The sequence below is a fragment of the Colossoma macropomum genome, unplaced genomic scaffold (assembly GCF_904425465.1).
Source record: "Colossoma macropomum unplaced genomic scaffold, Colossoma_macropomum, whole genome shotgun sequence".
NCBI classification, from domain to species: domain Eukaryota; kingdom Metazoa; phylum Chordata; class Actinopteri; order Characiformes; family Serrasalmidae; genus Colossoma; species Colossoma macropomum.
The window spans coordinates 249,986-270,517 of NW_023495864.1; the positions used below are offsets into that span (position 1 = coordinate 249,986).

General features: G+C 37.8%; 1 protein-coding gene across 1 annotated transcript in view; it reads right to left on the reverse strand.

Annotated features, from left to right (window-relative positions):
* Positions 1–4,701: 4,701 nt before the first annotated feature.
* Positions 4,702–20,532, reverse strand: part of LOC118803162 (NACHT, LRR and PYD domains-containing protein 3-like) — a 75,560-nt gene continuing 59,729 nt past the window's right edge. The window contains exons 8-9 of the mRNA XM_036563684.1: positions 7,396–7,442; positions 4,702–6,495 (exon numbers count right to left, since the gene is read on the reverse strand). Coding sequence (XP_036419577.1) covers positions 5,960–6,495; positions 7,396–7,442 — 583 coding nt within the window. The 3' untranslated portion in view covers positions 4,702–5,959. The remainder of the gene's footprint in view (positions 6,496–7,395; positions 7,443–20,532) is intronic.

The window sequence follows — 20,532 nt, forward strand, 5'->3', positions numbered from 1 at the left end:
GGCACGGATGCACTGGTACCTTCTGCCAGACGGCAGCAGTGAAAAAAGTCAGTGTGAGGGATGGATGGGGTCGTTCACGATGCTGGTGGCTTTGCAGATGCAGCGTGTGGTGTAGATGTCCATGATGGAGGGGAGAGAGACCCTGATGATCTTCTCAGCTGTCCTCACTATGCGCTGTAGGGTCTTGTGGTCAGAGGCAGTGCAGTTCCCAAACCAGGCGATGATGCAGCTGCTCAGAATGCTCTCCACAGTCCCCTTGTAGAACATGGTGAGGATGGGAGGCGGGGAGATGAGCCTTCTTCAGTCTCCGTATGAAGTAGAGGCGCTGCTGGGCTCTCTTGGTTATGGAGTTGGTGTTGAGGGCCCAGGTGAGGTTCTCTGTGATGTGGACACCGAGGAACGTGCTCCTGACGATTTCCATAGCAGAGCCAGTGATGTTAAGTGGGGGGGTGGTCACCTCGCACTAGTAATAAAAAGTAGTAGTGAGTCAGTAATAAACAGCAGTAGAAAGTCAGTGATAAGCAGTAGTAGTAAGTCAGTAATAAGCAGTGGTAAAGCGGTAGTAGCAAGACAGTAATAAGCAGTAGTAGGAAGTAATAAGCAGTAGCAGTCAGTAAATAGCAGTAGTAGTAAGTCAGTAATAAACAGTAGTAATAAGACAGTAATAAACAGTAGTAGTAAATCAATAATAATCAGTAGCAGTTAGTAAATAGCAGTAGCAGTTAGTCAGTAAAAAGCAGCAGTAGTACATCAGAAATAAGTAGTATGTCAGTAATAAGCAGTAGTCAGTAGCAGTAGTAATAAGCCAGTAATAATATTATTAATAAAAAGTAGTAAGACATTATCAAGCAGTAGTAGTACGTCAATAATAAGAAGTAGTAAGTCAGTAATGAGCAGTAGCAGAAAGTCAGTAATAAGCAGTGGTACTAAATCAATAATAAGCAGTAGTGAGTAAGTAATGAGAAGTAATAGTAAGTCAGTAATACACAGTGGTAGTAAATTAGTAATAAGCAGTAGTAGGAAGTTAGTAATAAACTGTAGCCAGTCATTAAGAAGCAGTAGTAGTAAGTCAATAATGAGCAGTAGTAGTAAATCAGTAATAAGCAGTAGTCATAAGTCAGTAATATGCAGTAGTAGTATGTCAGTAATAAGTCAATAATAAGCAGTAGTAGTAAGTCAGTAATATGCAGTAATAGTACGTCAATAATGAGCAGTAGTAGTAAGTCAGTGTCAAGTCTCTTCCTGTTTGCAGTTGAGATGCTGCTGCCCCAGCAGACCACTCCTTAAAAGATGGCTGATGCCACAACTGTGTTGAAGAAGGTCCTCAGGAGCAGTGGAACACTTAGCAGGTTTAAAGGTCAGTGCATGTTGGTACTACAGTCGAATTATTGTGAATAATATGCTGTTTCATTCAGCTGAAAAATATGGTGAATGATGAATAACTCAGTGGAGAAGTTAGATAGTAAAATACTTTGTGTAATTATGGATTTTATTGTATTCAAAGTGGAATGTATTCATATCAGTTCAGTGTGATTGTAGATAAGCATGCTGTATGTGTGTGTGTGTGTGTGTGTGTGTGTGTGTGTGTGAAGGAGCTCAAGAAATCACCTCTGACATTGTGCAGAAATTCTGAGCTACAAGTCTCATTGACTTTTGTTTATGAAGTTGAGGACTCTGATGATGTAATTGCTGTCTACCCAAAAATATTGAGGAGTAAATGTACTGAGGTCTCTGTTAGAACACACTCATTATTTCTTTGCCAAATCAGCTCACAGAAAGTAAGACACTGTCTTTGCACTAATGTAGTTTGTGACAGCATGTCAGAATGCGGAGACCTGGGTATCCACATCAATACTTTTATTGTACTGACCAAATTCCTGGAGCTGTACAGAGTACTGAAATTTCAATATCTGAGTCAGTCTTGTCTACATACCTTAGTCCACAGGTTCCGAGCCCTGGTCATAATGGACCCCCTGCTCTGCACATGTTAGGCTTTTTCCTGCTCCAAACATGAACTCCAGGTCATGAAGGGCTGTTTATGAGCTGATGAACTGGATCAGGTGTGTTGGGAAACACTAAAACATGAAGTGCAGGGGGTCCAGCACCAGGTGGGGAACCACTGCCTTACTCAATAAGCCTTCTTCTTCAGAAATCTACAGTACTGATTGTCTGTGTAAATTACACTGTATATGCATCTTATAAACATCAGCTCTTAATAAATATACACTCTGCTGGAGTCTGTACAATATAGCTACTTCCAGTATCTCAATCTCAGTTCTGTTTAAAATGAAGTCCTGAAAAAGTGTCATTCAGGCATCAATATGGAGGCTGAGGTTTTGGTATCTGTGTGTATCAGATCTTTTGTACAGTACTCAGCACTAAGTAAGCTTGAGTATTTCTAATTAATATTCTGTGTCTCTCTGAACTTACTGCTCTACCTTTAAGAGCTCTCTTTGTAATGTTTTATTCCATTACTGTAATTGACACTATCCATGTTTTGGTCACTTTATATTGTTGACTTTAAAAACATGTAAACATTTTAGTTTTTTATGATAACGAACAACCCCATTTCCAAAAAAGTTGGGACGCTGTGCAGAATGTAAATAAAAACAGAATGCAATGATGTGTAAATCATGCAACCATATATTTCATTAACAATACTACAAAACAATAGTACAAATCAAATGTTGAAACTGAGAAATTGTATTATTTTTTTAAAAATATATGCCAATTTTGAATTTGATGCCAACAGCATGCTCCAAAAAAAACTGGGACAAGGGCACATTTTTTCATCACCTATTCTTTATGCTACACACTGTATTTGGAAACTGTTCTTGTTTGATACAGGATTTCAGCTGCTCAACAGTTCAGAGTCTCATCTGTCATATTTTTCATTTCATAATGCACCAAATGTTTTCAGTGGTGACAGGTCTGGACTGCAGGCAGGTCAGTTTAGCACCTGGACTCTTAATTCAGAGCAATGCTGCTGTAATACATGCAGAATGTGGTTTGACACTGTCTTACTGAAATAATCAAGACCTTCCCTGAAAAAGACTAAAAGTCTGGATGGCAGCATATGTTGTCAAAACATGTATATATCATTCAGCATTAATGGTGCCTTCACAGATGAGCACGTCACCCATGCCATGCGCACTAATGCCCCCTATACCATCATGAATACTGGCTTTTGAACTGTGCACTGATAACAAGCTGAGTGGTCCTGGAGGACACAGTGTCCATGATTTCCAAAAATAATTTCAGATGTTGATTCATTGGACCAACAGCTGGGATAGGCTGCAGCACCCCACCACGACCCAGAAGGATAAGGGGTTTAGATGATGGATGGATGGATGGATGGATGGATGGATTCATCGGACCACAGGACACTTTTCCACTTCCCCTCAGTCCATTTTAAATGAGCTCGGGCCCAGAGAAGGTGGCAGCATTTCTGGATCCTGTTTGTATTTGGTTTCTTCTTTGAGTTTTCAAGTTTTAACTTGCATTTGTGGATGCAGTGACGAACTGTTTTCACAGACAGTGGTTTTCAGAAGTGTTTCTGAGCCCATGCAGTGATTTACACTACAGAATCATGTCTGTTTTTAATGCAGTGCTGTCTGAAGGCCCAAAGATCACAGCCAGCAAATACTGGTTTTTGGCCTTGTCTTTTACATACAGAGATTTCTCCAGATTCTCTGAATCTTTTAATGATATTATGTACTGCAGATGATGAAAAGCAAAAGTTCTTTACTGTTTTACTTTGAGAAATGTTATTCTTGAATTGTTGCACTATTTGATGGTGCAGTCTTTCACAGAGTGGTGAACTCCTCCTCATCTTTACTTCTGAAAGACTCCACCTCTCTGAGATGCTGTTTTTATATCCAAATCATGTTACTGACTTTAAATTTTAAATACATTTTTAAAAAATAAATAAAACAAAATCTCATTTTCAATATTAAATATGCTATTAAATATAGGGTTTAAATGATTTGCACATCATTCCATTTTGTTTTTATTCACATTTTGCACAGCATCCCAACTTTTTTGGAAATGGGGTTGTATTTGATTATACACTATGTCCTGTATGAAAAATGATATAACACAAATACTTTCATGTTTCCTGTTATTCTTGTGTTTACTGACTTTACGAATTGTTAAACAATACGAAACATGATGTATATATGAATTATTTAATCTGCACTTTGTTAAAGATAATAATTCATATTAGCATGCAATAGTTACTGGATTATTATAAATACCCTGAAATCCTATGGGGTTAAGGGAATTTTTCACCTTTTTTTCAGTAGTATAAATTTTCACCATACTTTGATTTAAAGTTTATTTAGTTCTACAAGTTGAAGTCACATACTTCATGAAGTGAGTACACAAGTCATATTTCATTGTAAGCATACGCTGTTAAGCATTTTTCTGACATGAAATTAATATACAGTTTTCAAAGATGTTATTTTACCATATAGTTTTAACAAAAAATGATAAAAATACATTTTCCTAATACACAATTTTTCATAGCACAGTATATTGTAAGCATAACTTGAAGCTCATCACAAATTCATATAATGTTTTGAATTATACTTCATTAAAGCACAATTTTAACGCAAAAATAAATAATCCTTATACATGCATTGAAAAACTATAGTTTTAGTAGTTTTAGTGTAACATGCCAACCAGAATCAGACGCTCACGGATGGAAAACACAAATGAGGCTTTACTGTGAGATTCAGAATCCAGAGTCATGGTCACAAAACAGACAGGGATCAAATCCAATTGGTATAGCAAGTACAAACAGATGAAGATATCACAAGGCGAATAGTCCAAAAGGGAGAGGCAAAAAGGCGTAGTAGAAAAAACAGGCAAAAGGTCCAAAACAGGAATCAGTTCATAAGTGCAGTTCATTAGAAGTATAGTTTGTAATAGTTTATAAAAACAATGTTTCAACATGTTTTGCAAGCATACTTAATTGAAGTAGTTTTATTGCTTTTATTGCTTTTTAATCATAAAAAAGCACATTTGCTAAGTAAATATTTTTCTGAAGTATATCACCAGAAAGAAATTAGCACAGCCAAATATTTTTTCAAAGTATACTGAAACATAGATTATGTAGATAAAAGGGTAAAAATAAAGTAAATATAAAGTGAAAAAAATATGTTTTAAAATATAGATTTTTATACACTTTATATATTCACCTCCTAGTACTGGTAGTATCACGAGATTGGGGGAGACCTAGCTAAATTTGGGAGAAAATAAAATTTTATTTAGATTATAGATTTATAGATGGCCCAAAGAGAAAAAAAATGATGTTATGTTTCCATAGAGTATGTTTTATTATTCATTATCAGTATTTAAAACACATGCACAGACACTGAAACCCAGGGAACATAAATCCATGACTGCATGATGTTGGTGTTGTGGGCGTACAATCCAGGAGCAGGACCTGTAATAATTAACACGTCTGTGTGTTTTTCACCATCAATTCTCCTCTTTTTCAGTAAACCGGTCAGACCTAATCTTGGGTAAGAGTCTCTGACCAGCAACCACTAAATCATGATCGTCCTTCAGCTTTAGCTGGACTGAAGAACAGACAGCAGTGGGAGGAAGACTTTAAGGGTCTAGAAGCAGAGCATGTACAAGCATATCTGCAGTGTGAGGAAGACAGAGGATGGATGACTTTTGATGTTTCAGTGTTTAGAAACATGTATCCAACTGCATATATTAATTTATTTTTTGAATTTTATTGCTTGGTCAGAAATTATCCCAAGATTTTAGGGATGGAGGATGACATAAAGACTATAAGAGTCCAAGTATACCTGTGATGTATATTACTAAAACTATAAAGTGAACCTAAATCTAATTATATAATTTATTTACAGAAAATCTACCATGTAGTACAGTAGTGTGTTTCTGGAGTTTTAGTTCTACTCCAGAATTCAGGAGGTTAGTCTATCTAACACAGTCTCACTGAGTCATAATTATAAACTCTAAGCCCAGTGTAGAGCGGCTCAGTGAATGTGGTGTAGAGTGTGTGTAGGTGGGTCAGTGTGTGTGTGCCAGGGGAGACACTGTAGAAGGACAGAGTGCCAGACTCCCAGTCCAGATACACTCCTACTCTGGTAGAAGGGTTTGGGGGGTAAGGTATGGCAGTTAACTGATTATTGTGCCTGAGAGTGTAACGGTTATTAGAGTGGATGAAAGCCCAGGACTGATTATTACTTCCAAACCGACAGTCACTACTGCCTTTTTTCCTCGCGATTCCTCTGTAGGACACTGCTACAATACCCCCCCACCTCCAGCTCCACTCAGCCTCCCAGTAACAGCATCCAGTCAGACTCTCCGCACTCAGAGCCTGCAGACAGTCATCAAATCTGTCTGGATGATCTGGATACGACTGATCTTCTCCCACCTGCGTCACCTTTCTGTTCCCCTCAGACAGAGAGAGCTCACGGTTCACTGTGTTTGGATCCAGAGTGAGACGAACAGCATCTGTACACACACACACACGCACACACACACACACACACACAGTTACACACACACACACACACACACAGATACACACACACACACACACACACACACACACACAGATACACACACACACACACACACACACACACACACAGTTACACACACACACACACACACACACACACACAGTTACACACACACACACACAGACACACACACAGACACACAGACACAGAAACACACAGAGATACACACACACACACAGACACACACACACACACACACAGATGCACACACACACACACACACACACACACACACAGATGCACACACAGATACACACAGACCCACACACAGACACACACACACACACACACAGACACACAGATACACACAGACACACAGACCCACACACAGACACACACACACACACACACACAGATGCACACACACACACACACGCACACACACACACACACACACACACACACAGATTAGAAGATACACAAGCAGAATGTGTGTGTATGTATGTGTGTGGATCTGTGTGTGTGTGAATGTGTGAGAATGTAACTGTGTGTGTGTGTGTGTGAATGTGTGTAACTGTGTGTGTGTGAATGTGTGTAACTGTGTGTGTGAGAATGTAACTGTGTGTGTGTGTGTGAATGTGTGTAACTGTGTGTGTGTGAATGTGTGTAACTGTGTGTGTGAGAATGTGTGTAACTGTGTGTGTGAGAATGTAACTGTGTGTTTGTGTGTGAATGTGTGTAACTGTGTGTGTGAGAATGTGTGTAACTGTGTGTGTGAGAATGTAACTGTGTGTGTGTGTGTGAATGTGTGTAACTGTGTGTGTGTGAATGTGTGTAACTGTGTGTGTGAGAATGTAACCGTGTGTGTGTGTGTGTGTGTGTATCTTACATTTCTTCAGTCCTTGTTTCATCCTGTTCTCCCCTCCATGATCCACCCTGAAAAACAAACACACACAGACACACACACTTTTATCTAAATTGTTATAAGTAGTAGCAATTAAGTCAGTACTGAGCAAGTAGTAGTGAATCAGTAATATGCAATAGTAGTAAGTTAGTAATAACCAGTAGTTGTGAGTCAGTAATAAACAGTAGTAGTAAGTGAGTAATAAGCAGTAATAGTGAGTCAGTAATAAATAGTAGTACTAAGTCAGTAATAAGCAGTAGTAGTGAGTCTGTAATAAACAGTAGTAGTAATTCAGCAATAAACAGTATTAGTAAGACAGTAATAAGCAGTAATAGTGAGTCAGTAATAAGCAGTAATAGTGAGTCAGTGAGAACATTATTAGACTGAAGTTGGTCTTCACTTATTCTTTGAAGAGAAAAATAAAATAAAATAAATCAACAGTATAAAATACAGTTAAACTACCAATGCACCAATATGCAATGTTCAAACATGAAAACTGATATTGTGTCTGTCACCAATGTAAATAACCAAAACATACTTTTTTACAAACAAATGTCAGAGACCTTTAACAAACATATAAAAAGCTTCTGTTATATGTTCTGCAGCAGGGGTGTAGCTAGAACCTTTAGAACAGCGTGGCCAGGTTAGACCCAGAGATTATACTGGGGTGGCAAAATGCTCTTAAGTTTATTCATTCAAGATAAAATCCTGCATTAGTATCAAGTAAATAATTTAGTTTTTTCAACATTAAGAAAAGATTAAATGTAGTCAGACCATCAAAGTTATTCATTTAGGCTCCCACTATACATGAGTGTAATGATTAGAGATCAAGCCAGACAGCACTGTATAAGAGAGACACTGCACAGATGGAGTCTAGACTAAAACACATTCACTCACCTGACTGCTCTGCAAATTAGCCAATCACAGCAACACACACTAATTATTAAATACAGCACCATCAGACACTCTTCACTGGTAACTACCATGATGACTGATTTTGGTAGGTCTTTATTTTACAGTAATTAAGACAGTAATAAGTGGGTAATGTGGTCATATTATGGTGAAAAGTTGCACTAACCCTAAAAAAATTACATGATTTTTTTGTTGTTACCAAATCATAAGTTAGTAACTGTAGTGGAAACTTGTTTGTAATAAAACCAAACATATAATGGTAACCAACTCTACCAGTGAATATGCTGATATTCCAGTTGATAATTAATCACTAACTATTACAGTTAAAGGTAAGATCTAATGAACAGTCGGTCACTGTAGTTGAAGTCAGTTGATGGCATCAGTTCTTCATATTAATGTGGGTAACTGCTCTAAACAATTTGACTACATTTCTGCATTATTGTTGTCCATGGTTGCTCTGTTACTTTTCCATTTTAGCCAACCTACAGAAAGTGTCGTTACTCAGGAACAGATGAGGTAAAAATGCTGAGATCACACACAATCAGAGCTAAACGTTCATTTTATTTAACTGATGGCTTAATAGAAGCCATCAGTGACAGTAGCTATATTCCCCAACAAGGCAGCTTCATTAGCTGCTGGCTATCACAGAGCCATCTCTGTGACACATGTACAGCATGCCCGAGATTTCTGTAACATCATAAAAGGAAACCAAAAATTTAAAAGTAATGTGAATTTGATGCTTTCTTTGAAGCTCTCTAGTAGCTAATGGTAGGCTAGCAGGCTACAGGTGCTGATTCACTAGCCGGCCAGTGTTCCGTGTTGGTGAGATGTGAGTTTTCATCTGTTTGAGGGAGTTTATAAGCTCTTCTCAGAGGAGGGACTGTATCACATGTCATGCCATGTTAGGATATCATAAGCAGTTTACTGTTTACGCTTCACCGTACGCTTTTGTCCATAAATCACAATAGCATTAACAGGAACAGCACAGTCTACTGATAAAGCATTAATTGTAGATTTTAATATTCATTTTGATAAAGATTCACTGAGAAAAGCCTTTGTGTCCAACTTTGTGCAAGGATGTTCACACATTTGGACCATTTCAGGGTTTGAAGTGGTCTCTGAATGCTGAGTCACTTTATTCTGAGCATGTGTGAACATTTCAAATGAACTATAAACTATAAACTGCTGCCCAACAATATAAAGTTTAATAACATACAATATAATAAAACACAATGTTAAATAAAAATAAACAAGTGAGATAAAAGATGATTCCATGAACAAAGCTACTTAATGGTCTGTAACAGCTTGGTGTTACTGGAATATTTTACAGTTGGAGGAAAAACATCAGATTCAAAACATCAGATTCTCCACCATATTTAACAGTGGGGATAAAGTTCTTTATACACTAATCCCACCTTAGGTGTTTATAATAAACTTTATTTTTTATCTTCTGACCTAGAACCCAGTTCCATTCTAAGTTCCAGTAGCATCTAGTGAACTCTAGGTAGTTTCTTCCTTTTTACTGCTTTACCCCTGGCTTCACACTTTTTTCCTGCTCTCTGCTCCCTTTTAGTTTTAGTACTTTTTTCCTTAAATATTTCATCATTTCCTTAGTTATAGAGGTCAAACAGCACACTGAACTCATTAACCCATAGATCTTTTGAGGAAGCACATAACTGGACTGGACACTTGTCTTCCAGCCATCAGAACTACAGGACTCATGCACTCAAGACTATCAACCAGCAGACAAACAACGGACTAAGGCTTCTAGGGCTTATGATGGCAGGTTCCTCATGCAGCTCCAACTGCTACAGACGTAACAAACATAAAGGACCAGAGAAATGGATTCAGCATTATCCCACTTGCACTGAAAGGTGAGTCAACAGAAGGTCAACACCACTCGACAAGCAAAGCTAAGGCTAGAAAACTACACTGCACTGGACAATCGATCAAATTATTTAGCATGTAGGCAAAAATCCTAAAAAAGAGAGTTCACTGACCTGTTTAATATACCTGAGAAGTTAAAAGCTCAAAGGTTCCTCAGTATGTGGCTGAGGAGAACCTGAATTAAGGACTTAATTATATTGATCATTTCATTCTATTCTGAGGGTGCAGATGATTTTTAGGCTGGACGGTGTCCAGCTAAGCAGAACTGGAGTGACCGCATTAAAGGACAACCTTCACTTTGCTCTTCACAACTCATCTACCTTTGAAATGATACTTTAAATAATACCTTACGAACTTGATTGTGTTCAGTTTTATGAATATGTGCTGACCTGATAAGAAAGGAGGAGGAGTAGCTGCTTTATTTAAAGATACATTCCAGTGCAAAGACTTCATCAAAGACTTGGTAACTTGATCTCTTTTTAATAGCTTTTTCGTATTTTTCATCCCAAAATCTCATTTTAATCATTTAAATTTTATTGATGTGTTTGCTGAACTAGTGTCAGTTATCTCCACTGAGTACAACTTTATAATAACCAGTTATGTTTACATCTACATAGATAATAAAATGAACAATAATGCCAAATGGTAGCACTTTACAGGTCAGCAATACGTGGGTAATAATATGGTAATATTAAACAATAGCTGTACTAGCCCAAAAATTACATTTTTTTTAGTTGTTACTAAATAATAGGTTGGTAATTATAGGAGTAACAAGTTGGTACTAAAATGCTAAAATAAAGGCAACAAGCTATAATAACCTAAAAATGACATGGTTAAGTTGTTAATATAAGTTGTTAATAAATAATGAGTTTATAATTCTAAATATAAGTGCTAACAAGTTGTTAATAACATGGTAAAGTTATGGTAATAAGTTATTCTAAAAAAAAATAACATGCTAATTGCCTAAATGTTAATAGATAATGAGTTACTCGTTATATTACCATATAATTACCTGCTTATTACGTTCTTTAAAGTGCTACCTAATGTTTTGTACATGATGCTTTTGGTTTCTCGCAGCATGTGAAAGAGCCTGCAGACACTTGAGTCCACATTGTGGATCTGGTTATTTCTACAAGCCTTGACATTTAATCTGTTATGGTCAAAACCTGGTCCTTTCTGATCATTTCTGTGTCTCACTCACTGATCACTCTGGACTTTCAAATAAGCTCATAAACGAAGGTACATAAACGAGACCATGAGTGTTCAGTTTGTAGAGAAGTGCAGAGGTGATGTACTGCTAGATAATTTTCTAAAAGTTTCTAATGTCATAGATGTTGTTGCAAGAGAATTCAGGTGAACGTAAGCTGAACGTAAGTGAAGATAAACTAAACTTCAAATTCACTATGACCTCTATTAACAAAGTCTTTGTAGTTTTAACTCTGAGTTATGTAGCGCTAGACAGTTTCACTTCTTTACCACCTTCACTCTATTTGTCAAGGCTAACAACCTTTAAATCCCCCAGAACTTCTTTCCACAGAGAATTGTAATGAATTTGCTCACTCTTTTAGTGAAAAAAATCAAACCTATTAAAAAAAATCAGTCAAATAATGAAAGTATGCCATTTCTACAATGACCTAGGCCTTTTTGGAACAATTTTCTTAATTGGTTCTGGTCTTATTTAGAAGGCCACAGTTACTTTGCCAACACTGGTAGTTATGGATGTGATAGGGAGGCTCTGACATGCAGAATCCCCCAGGGACACAGGTAAGACTGTGGTTTTGTGAGTGTGTACTCTATAGAGCGTAGGTGGTGATTTCTTAACTCTGTAGGACTGATCTCAGCTTGTCTGATTACCTTTTATCAAGGCACTTTATATCACCAAATTTCTAGCTAGTTCTGTTTGAGGTGTAATTGCTCTGCTTGATTTTACTTGCTTTCTTTTACAGCCAGTTCACTTACAGTCTGTTGCTTTTTTGTCTTTGGCCTTCATTGAAAATAGGAGTAGCTTGCATGTGTTGCTCTGTGTGTGTGTTTGCTAAAGCTGCTAATTGATTAGAATACTCTACAGCAATCCACATACAAAAGTAAATCAGACTGAATCAGAATTTACAGTAGACAAATCCTTCAAACAAAACAAACAAAAACAAAACCTAAATGTAACCCATTATAGAACTATTTCCGCTCTTGGGCTCTTCAGGTATGATACTCTACACCCAGTATAAAACATGCTAATATAATTTCTAAAACATACGAACGCCTGCCACCGCCACTAGGAGCTACATATTATTTAAAATAAAAATATTTTGTATTGTTGCACCTACTGTAACTGAAGAAAACTCTTCTCAAACCTTTAGCAGAGTTTTCCAGGGTAAAACTTTGGCATGTATGACAAGTTGTGTGCTTTGATCCTTTTAGAGTTTAAGACGTTTGTAGGGTGCAGTGGTTTATTATAGTACCACTGCACCCTATCTCTCCCCCCATGTAGAGTGTTTTTATTGCCACAAGTCAGATCATATTGCTTCTGATTGTCCTGTGCAAACAGAGAAAACAAGCTGGTGCAAGTGAAGTTCAGAAAGAAGTGCACTGTAAAAATGATGCACCTTTTTATTAAAAAGTGTATAACCTGGTTAACTTATGAACAGGTAGAACTTTCCTTTTGTGGGTCTTATGTGTTGTGCCAGGGCAATGACACATTGTACATGAAGGCACCTTTACATGACATTGCTTTACTGTTGGATTTGACTACTGCTATGGGGAAGTGGGAGTATGTTCAGCTTTACTGGTTAAAGGGCTGCATCTCACTTTAGAGAATGTCATAGCAGGAGGCCAAACTGTTCTGTGCCAAAAGTGCTGGATAAGCCAAGTCATGTGTTGATTTTAATGGGTTGGGTGAACAAAGCAGCTCTAATGAAAAATGTCCTGTGTGTGTTGTTACTCAAATGTACATTATCTAATGTGTTCTTGGTGAAGGAACACTTGGTCAGTTTCCAGTTAGGTTGACTCAAATCAACAAGAATTCCAGTGTTTAGCTGTAAGTGAAGTCACAGTGTGCCATGAACATTTGATAAAAGCTCAGCAAACTAATTTCAGCTCTGAGAAGTATCTGTTTTTAGTGTTCTCTACATTGGCTTTGTAGATAAAAAGATAGTTTTTGCTTTTTTAACAGCATGTTCTGATGAGGAAGTGGACCCCAGTAAGAATGAAGGTGTTGATAGCGTGTGTTAAATAGTTATAACTTTTAATTACATAGTCCAGGCAGGGCTGTATGCAGGAGTGGCATCACACCTTCAAAAGTGGTGGAGCGAAATATATTGTTTCAAAAACAGTCGGCTGAGTGACACAATGCTGTTAGGCCACTGACTAAAACTACCTTTCATGTCATGCTAATGAGATGTTCTTATAAATCATTTCAGAGTTTATTGACGGATTTTTACTGTTCTGAAATTTTTCAAATCATATTACTTCTACTAAGGTGAGTAAAGGAATATTACATTTTAGCCATTAGTATTTAGATACCAAGACCAAGATACCAAAAAGAGATGTGCTGATAAATGCTGGATGTAGTAGAAGTTCCACTGCAGTACTCAGTACTTAAGTAGATTTTCATCCTGCTTCTTTTTTGTATTTCTACTCAAGATGTTTTGGGGAAGGTACTTATTTTAGTATCAGTACTTTTATAGCTTCAGTAAGTGCAGCCTTAGATAACAGTATTTGTTAGCTACTCTGAAGAACATCAGACAGTTTTCATGCCCAGTTTATTTTATAAAGACGCACCACAGTTTGTTTTTGTGATATTGTATCTCTTTCATTTGGTTCAGATGGTGGACTGTAAGGGCTAAAGTGGACTAAATTACACGTGTGTGTTTATTTATTGATCAGAAGTTTTGATCAAGCGCTCTGTTCCTCTCACATTCACCACCATGAAATCAGAAAAACAGACAGTAAAGGCACTTATCATCTGTGTGTAAACCAGTTTCAATTGAACCGATCAGGTCGCTGATGCTTGACTAAAAAGATGCTCCACAGTCCATGAGTCAAAATCTAACACGTATTATTATTTTACTGCTTCTCTCTCATTATTTACAGCAGCTCGCAGTGCAGGAACGATATGAGGGTTCATAAAGAGTGAAATGTTAAAGCAGCAAGTTGTGCAGACAGTACAGAGAAAACGTGCTCTGGAAAAAAACTGTCTCTGCTGTTGAATTCCCTCGTGAATTAGAGCGGTTTAGATATTTGGTGTGGTAATGAATTCGGGTGGAGCTTCTCAAATCAAACTACAGAAAGGTTCGGCAGGTCGAAGACGGGTCTGAAAGTGGCTCCAAGCTAAAATGGAGATTCTGAACTGAACTCAAAATGTAGTGGGGTGATGCCAGTACTTACAAGTGCTGCAGCACAAATTAACAAAATTAATTTTTAAAATTAGAAATTAAGTAAAATGATTCTAAAAGTAAATCATAAAATGTTAAAAAAAATCTAAAAATGATTCTAAAAGTAAATAGAATAAATTGTCATTTTTACTGTGAAAAATGAAAAACAGAAAACAAAAGCATCCCCTAAAAGGTTTGTATTTTAATGTTTAAATATATGTTTTTTAAATAATAATTATTTAGTTAACTTATTCTTAATTCTTATTTTTAAGGGGCTTCTCAGCTCCTGACTCCAGAGACACTTTTGGGAGGACTTATTTTTTCAGCAGGCGAGCTGTAAAATCCTGGATGTCTGGCTTTAAATATGATATTACAGCCCCAAACTAAATGATTTGTATTTTATATGTTTTTGTTTACAAACATCTGGATTTGTTCTCTACTGTTCTAATTTCCTGATGGACTACAACCACCATAAACTCCAGAACTGAACCTGTGTCACAACTCGCACAACAGCGATGAGTAGATGGATTTTGGGGGGTTCAGACTGGATAATTTTCTGCAGGCAGAAGCGCCTTTTTTCTATTGTTTTCAAAGAGAGAGCTGTGTTTGTCCACTGTTTTTGTACAGTGGGTGCCATTTATGTGCCCTGTGCAGCCCCATGTTGAAAAAAGGCAGTATCCTACATCATGAACATTTTTTGTGCTGACCAGTCAGCTCCAATGTAAGATGGACCTTTATGGTTTACAGTAATGCTGGAAAGACTAGTGATTAGTGACAAAAGCATGACAACTTACTTTCTAACAGCACTATGGTTGTTAGTTAATAATAGTACTTTCTGCATGAACATATGGAAATGATGGCTTGAGAAAACTTATTAGTGCAGTGCTTAACATTTCAAGCAAGTTTTCTGCCCAATGCAGTGTGAAAACCAAAGAAAAAAGACAGCATGTAAAAATGCAGTCTGAGCCCCACTTTGGGCAGTTTGGAAATGTTGTTTGATACTGCACACGCCACACAATTCAAATAACTCACGAATAATGAATAATTTAACACAACTTCCATGAGCATTTATACTCAATCAAATATTTCAGTGAAGATGTACACACATGCACACGAAAGTCTACTGTACAGGTGTGACTGTGATCTTGTATGTATTCACACTGGATTAATTCCTCCTTGCATATACCACAATATTATTACATTGTACACCCCTGCCAGGTGTTGGTCTGGTCATTTTGGCACCACAAAAACATGATGAAACTAAGGTCTGTGAGTCCTGTGATGTCTGCTAAAGGGTAGGGAATTTCTTTAGCTCCATGCATCCAATCCATGTATTTGGACAGCTATCAGATATTTCTTGGGGACTCTGTTGGTCCCCTGTGCCATATGCTATGGTGTTTTTCGCCTGTGCTTGTGTGCGTTTGTGTGTCCATTCCAGACATCCATCCCTTGGTTCTGTCTCCTCTGTTTCAAGATCCCACTTCCTTCCAGCCCATGGTTTCATCTCCTCTAGGCACCTTTAAATGGCACTGCAGCAGCCAAGACAGAAGGAGACTTCGTCAACTCGCCCCTCGTTTGCTTATGCTGCATTTTGTTGACTTAAACTTGTGTCTTGCTATTTTGGTTGTTTATCATCCTGCATGTACTTTGACTTTGATTTAGCCTTTCCCTTTAAACTCTGTTAGCGGTTGTATATATTGTAATATTGTCAACCAGTTGTGGGGAGTGGCTACTTTTGCTGGCATGTTTGGGATTGGGGTTTAGTCTTTGTGTATGTCTAGTCAGGGAGGTAGGTAAGCAACTGGTCTTTTTTTTAATTTTTTTTTATTTGGTTTACGTTTAAGTTAGCGGTGTCCTTGTGAATTAGTAGGATTTTTTTTGTTATTTTGTTCTGGGTCAGTCCTGAAGCCTATTTTCTCTTTCCAACCCATTTTGCACAATATGACCACATACATATACAGTTGTGCTCATAAGTTTACATACCCTGGCAGAATTCGTGATTTTTTTTCAGAGAATAATAATGCTAATACAACAACTTTTCTTTTATTCATGGTTAGTGGTTGGGTCACGCCATTTATTATCAAACAATTGTTTTTGCCCTTTTTTAAATCATAATGACAACAGAAACTACCCAAATGACCCTGATCAAAAGTTTACATACCCTAGTCCTTAATACCCTGTATTCCCTCCTTTAACATCACTGACAGCTTGAAGTCTTTTGTGGTAGTTGTGGATGAAACACTTTATTTTCTCAGATGGTAAAGCTGCCCATTCTTCTTGGCAAAATGCCTCCAGTTCCTGTAAATTCTTGGGCTGTCTTGCATGAACTGCAAGATTGAGGTCAGGAGGCTGAGATGGCCACTCCAGAACCTTCACTTTTTTCTGCTCTAGCCAATGACAGGTCGATTTGGCCTTGTGTTTTGGATCATTGTCATGTTGGAATATCCAAGTGCGTCCCATGTGCAGCTTCCGGGCTGATGAGTGCAAATTTTCCTCCAGTATTTTCTGATAAAATGCTGCATTCATCCTGCCATCAATTTTGACCAAGGTCCCTGTGCCAGTGTAGCTCACACATCCCCAAAACATCAGCGATCCACCTCTGTGTTTTACAGTAGGGATGGTGCACATTTCATCATAGGCTTTGTTGACTCCTCTCCAAATGTAGCCTTTATGGTTGTGGCCAAAAAGTTCAATTTTGGTTTCTTCACTCCAAATAACTTTGTTCCAGAAATCTTGAGGCTTGTCTCTGTGCTGTTTGGCATATTGTAAGCGGGCTGTTTTGTGGCATTGGCGTAGTAAGGGCTTTCTTCTGGCGACTCGACCATGCAGCCCATTTTTCTTCAAGTGCCTCCTTATTGTGCATCTTGAAACAGCCACACCACTTTTTTTTTCAGAGAGTCCTGTATGACAGCTGACGCTATTTGTGGGTTTTCTTTGCGTCCTGAACAATTTTCCTGGCGGTTGTAGCTGAAATTTTTGTTGGTCTACCTGACCTTGGCTTGGTTTCAACAGAATCCCTCATTTTCCACTTCCTGGTTGACGAAGCACTACAACTTGTGCAAAAGCTGTGTCTTATTTAATAGCACTGAACACTACAATATCTATTTTGCACCGATTACCTTTGTGTTTCTGTAACTGATTCTGTTCCTTTGCCTGGAATTGATGATTGCATCAACAGTGCTGGATCAGCCAAGTGTGTGAGTAACCTAGATCTTCTGAAAGGTTACTGGCAAGTGCCATCATCTTCTAGAGCTTCTGACATCTTCACCTTTGTTACATCAAGTTTGAATTAATGCAGTATACTATGATGGCTTTTGGTTTAAAAAACACACCAACAACTTTCCAAAGACTTGTAAATCTTTTACTTTTAGATTTGGTCACGTATTTCTGAGTTTTTCCCTGCACAACACATTTTGCATCAATTGTTGGGAATGGTTGGATATTATGAGTTCTGCTTTTTTAGCTGTACTAGATTTTGAGAAGCTGGAGATAAAATTTACATAAAAATAGGCTGTCAGTGTTTCAGATAAACAAATAGTTTGTTTCTTCAGCTAATATTATACTATACTACTTTTATAGTACAGTGCATCTTTCAGATCAATACCAGGGAGTTTGTAAGGAGGTAGATGTTAATTAACGCTTTATGTCAATAGTTGTACACCAATCAGGCATAACATTCTGACCACCTCCTTGTTTCTACGCTCACTGTCCATTTTATCAGCTCCACTTACTATATAGGTGCACTTTGTAGTTCTACAGTTACAGACTGTAGTCCATCTGTTTCTCTGCATACTTTGTTAGCCCCCTTTTACCCTGTTCTTCAGTGGTCAGGACCCCCATGGACCCTCACAGAGCAGGTACTATTTGGGTGGTGGATCATTCTCAGCACTGCAGTAACACTGACGTGGTGGTGGTGTGTTAGTGTGTGTTGTGCTGGTCTGAGTGGATCAGACACAGCAGTGCTGCTGGAGTTTTTAAACACTGTGTCCACTCACTGTCCACTCTATTAGACACTCCTACCTTGTCAGTCCACCTTGTAGATGTAAAGTCAGAGACGATAGCTCATCTACTGCTGCACAGTTTGTGTTGGTCATCCTCCTTCATCAGTGATCACAGGACGCTGCCCACAGGACGCTGTTGGCTGGATATTTTTGGTTGGTGGACTATTCTGAGTCCAGCAGTGACACTGAGGTGTTTAAAAACTCCAGCAGCACTGCTGTGTCTGATACACTCACCAAATGCTGAGAGCTAAGTCCAGAGTGCAGATGTAGTTTCTGTAGCATTTAGCCACAACAGAACTACACTCATCAGAAAGGAAATTGGTAGCTCAGCTCTCTCTACACTAACTTTCAATCAGTACTGATTGGCATGAATCACAAAAGCTTATAAATTGAGTCGACACAAGGGAAGGTAGGATGGGGAGAACGACAACACAGACGGCAAAATGACATGCCCAGTATGTAAATATATGGTACTAAGAGCCAATAGGAATGATGTGAGTTTCACTCAAAAAGGTTGCATTGACCAAACATTTATCAAGTAATGCTGAGAGTCTAAACTGAACTGAAATAAGTTTATTCAACTCAATGATCTGTTTGATGGGATCATTAAGTCTGAAATAATCAAAATAAAGTTATGAAAAAAGCATGAAAGTCCAAATCATTTAAATGTAAACATTTATGCTGTTTATCACATTAAGCCACACAAAATTTTCAACAGTCTTTAAAAACAACCCATTATTGGCCCATTAATAGTTGCATGTAAAGTCAAGTTAAATAAAAATAGTGAATATAATACATTTAAATAAAGTTATTCAAAATGACTGAGTTACTATCTCAACATTCATTTTTGAGTTATTTTCAATTTTTCAGATTAAGTTACTACAACTTTCTGTAGTATTTAAGTTGTGTTAACATAATTCTTTCATTAAGATGTGCAGTAAGTTTTACAGTGTGGGGGCTCATGGTCAAAGAGTAAACTGGGATAGTTAGTGCTGCCATCCCGCTGCTCTCACTCACTCACTCAGGTTTGTTGATGGTGGAGTGGAGGGGCTGAAACTCTACCTGTCTTCTTACAGCTCTTTAAAAAGTCTTATTGTCATATATTATAAATATTAAGCTTTAAAGGTAATTAAGTAGTAAACGTTTAAATTGAAGGGCTCTTAATTACAACATAAACATTATTTTGATTAATTCATTTATCTATTCTTTTTCTTCTTTCTCCCAAAATAAGACATTTTGGCTCATTAGAGTTTTAGACATAAAACAAAACCTCATACAGCCATTAGACTGACATGCTACACTGACCTTCTGGGACAGATTATTACAGTAGCTGTTTCTGTCTGAGCTAAAGGAAACTTAAAATGATGGTTCCTCAAACTGACCTCTGCACAGTACAAACTGTTTGTGTACCTAGAAAATTGTTGCTTCTTTTTATGTTCTGCCAGATAGAACCTTAAGCAGAACTCCAAGCAGAAAGTGAGTTCTCAGGAGTTCTTGGCTGGATGTCATGTCATGGAGACTTTAGTGAACAGTCCACTTTCCCTTGAACTCTTGCTAGAGTCTGTGTTTTAGGCTAGAGATGGATGATCCCTGCATGGACTAACTTGTACACTTGCACCACGCTACGCTTGTTCTGCATGATGTGTGACGTGATCATTTTGTCTTTGTCTTCTCAACATAATGACCAAAAGCAGAGCCTTTTTTAAACTGAGATACATGTTCTCCAAAACTGCAAAAGTGCCAGTGAATAACCTATGTCAAATGGTTTTCAAACTTGCGCTGATCTACAGTGCATGTGTACTAATGATGTAGCACCACTCAAACCCAGTGGTGAGCAAAGCAGCAGTGTGTGCTCAGCTTCAAGGTGAGCGAAGCACAAAATGCTTTTCATCTGAAAACTCCCTTACTGTCATTGCTTTGTGATTATTTTGCTATCTGGTGTCAACCAAAGTCAG